Genomic DNA, 1,544 nt, shown 5'->3' with positions numbered 1-1,544 from the left:
TAAAATTAATTTTAATCACTATGATAACAGTCAATTGGTTACTACAATTATGTTTGTTTCGCGAATTTGTGAGTACATATTATTTATTATTATATAATTGGAAATTTGTGAATATTTATGTTCTAAACTTGGTTTTTTATTTTTGCATGACCTATGTTATTTTGTCAATCTGTTCGAGTACAAAATGCTTCAGTCATGGTTAAAAAGAGATAAATCTCCAGCTGCAACTACTACATCTGTTGAAAATAATAGCCCAGTCACTTCATCACACATAAATATCGATGAACCATCTCCATCTACGTCTACATCTAAACCGATTAAACCGTTGAATATAAGTAAAGTATATGGAGACACTGATGTTTTTCATTATAGTCATAGAAATGGTAGACATTATATAACATGTATCCCTTGTTCAAAACATCCAAATATAAACAAAATATATTCTAAAACGGTTCCAGCCATTGCTCAAATATGTGGTACAATTTATCGAGAAGATGTAAAAAAAAAACATTTGTTATCTGAGGGTCATATTTTATGTACTAGAGCACATCGTTTGTCATCATTAAGTAGCAGTGAAGTCCTTAAAGACAAATCCAGTGCCATTGGTTTGGCTGTATCAAAAGCTAATAATGATCTTGCTTCCAAAATAGGTAGCTGTATGATACATGTGTATAATGATGCTAAAAAATTGACATTGTCAGGATATTCCTTTCCCGGGCGTGTAGTAGTATCTAGGTATGCATCTAATTTTCAAATGAATTCAAATGAATTTGAAATGAACAATACAGATTTACAATACTTATCCCCGAATGGTCACCGTAATTTTTTAGAATGTATTGCAAATACTGATAAATCAAGAGTCATCGATACAATTTTAAATACAACTTTGGCTATTTCCTTAAGATGTGACGGAAGTGTAGATCGGATGCAGGTTGATAAAATTTATGTTTTAGTTAAAATAATTAACAACGATGGTAGTGCAGAATTACTATTTTTAGGTGCAGATGAACCAAAAGAGCGTGGGGTTAAAGGCATGATTAGAGCAATTGAAGATGGATGTGACAAACTATTTGGTGAGGGTAGCTTCAAAAAAATTATTTTAAAAACTTCATCTATTGTGACCGATGGAGCCAAATGTAATACAGGGGAAAAAAATGGATTATGGGCATTACTAAAACAAATGCGTCATGTGAGTGCTGATGAAAATACTGAGGCTGAGACATCAATACCTCCTTTAATGACCATATGGTGTGCAGCTCATCGGTCTAACTTGGCATGGAAGTCTGTGTCAGAAAGTGTTAGAGAATTAAAACATATTGTTATTGAATTAGTTGCAATAAGTTCATTTTTCCATACATCAGGACTTCGTACACGTGAACTTAAAAGTATTGCCGAAGAAAAAAAATTAAGCCTAATGAGATTACCTAAATTGTTTGAAGTAAGGTAGAGTGAGTTCACTTATGATCTTTTGAATTCAATATTAGTGTCTTGGAATGTGTTGGTTTTATATTTTATGAAATCAACAGAAAAGTCATCCATAGGAT

At 32.1% G+C, this 1,544-nt stretch overlaps 1 protein-coding gene across 2 annotated transcripts; it reads left to right on the top strand.

The window, feature by feature from the left end:
- Window positions 1–1,544, top strand: LOC112590884. 2 transcript variants are annotated; one of them, XM_025334474.1, is made up of 2 exons: window positions 1–383; window positions 459–1,544. In XM_025334474.1, exons 1-2 carry the CDS (start codon window positions 185–187, stop codon window positions 1,445–1,447), a joined length of 1,188 nt encoding a protein of 395 aa, XP_025190259.1. In that variant the 5' UTR covers window positions 1–184; the 3' UTR covers window positions 1,448–1,544. The 2 variants fall into 2 exon arrangements, with proteins under 2 accessions (XP_025190259.1, XP_025190261.1); XM_025334476.1 differs by having other exon boundaries at window positions 2–335.

This window comes from Melanaphis sacchari, unplaced genomic scaffold, assembly GCF_002803265.2.
Source record: "Melanaphis sacchari strain LSU unplaced genomic scaffold, SCAv2.0 Contig121_pilon_pilon, whole genome shotgun sequence".
Classification (NCBI taxonomy): domain Eukaryota; kingdom Metazoa; phylum Arthropoda; class Insecta; order Hemiptera; family Aphididae; genus Melanaphis; species Melanaphis sacchari.
This window is presented reverse-complemented; position numbering and strand designations above follow the sequence as displayed.

Excerpts from the sequence above, each read along its gene's own strand:
- LOC112590884 (XM_025334474.1), top strand. The coding sequence starts at position 185 with ATGCTTCAGTCATGGTTAAAAAGAGATAAATCTCCAGCTGCAACTACT. Across the intron at positions 384-458 it reads TCATTATAGTCATAGAAATG|CCATTGCTCAAATATGTGGT; the intron begins GTAGACATTATA and ends AAACGGTTCCAG.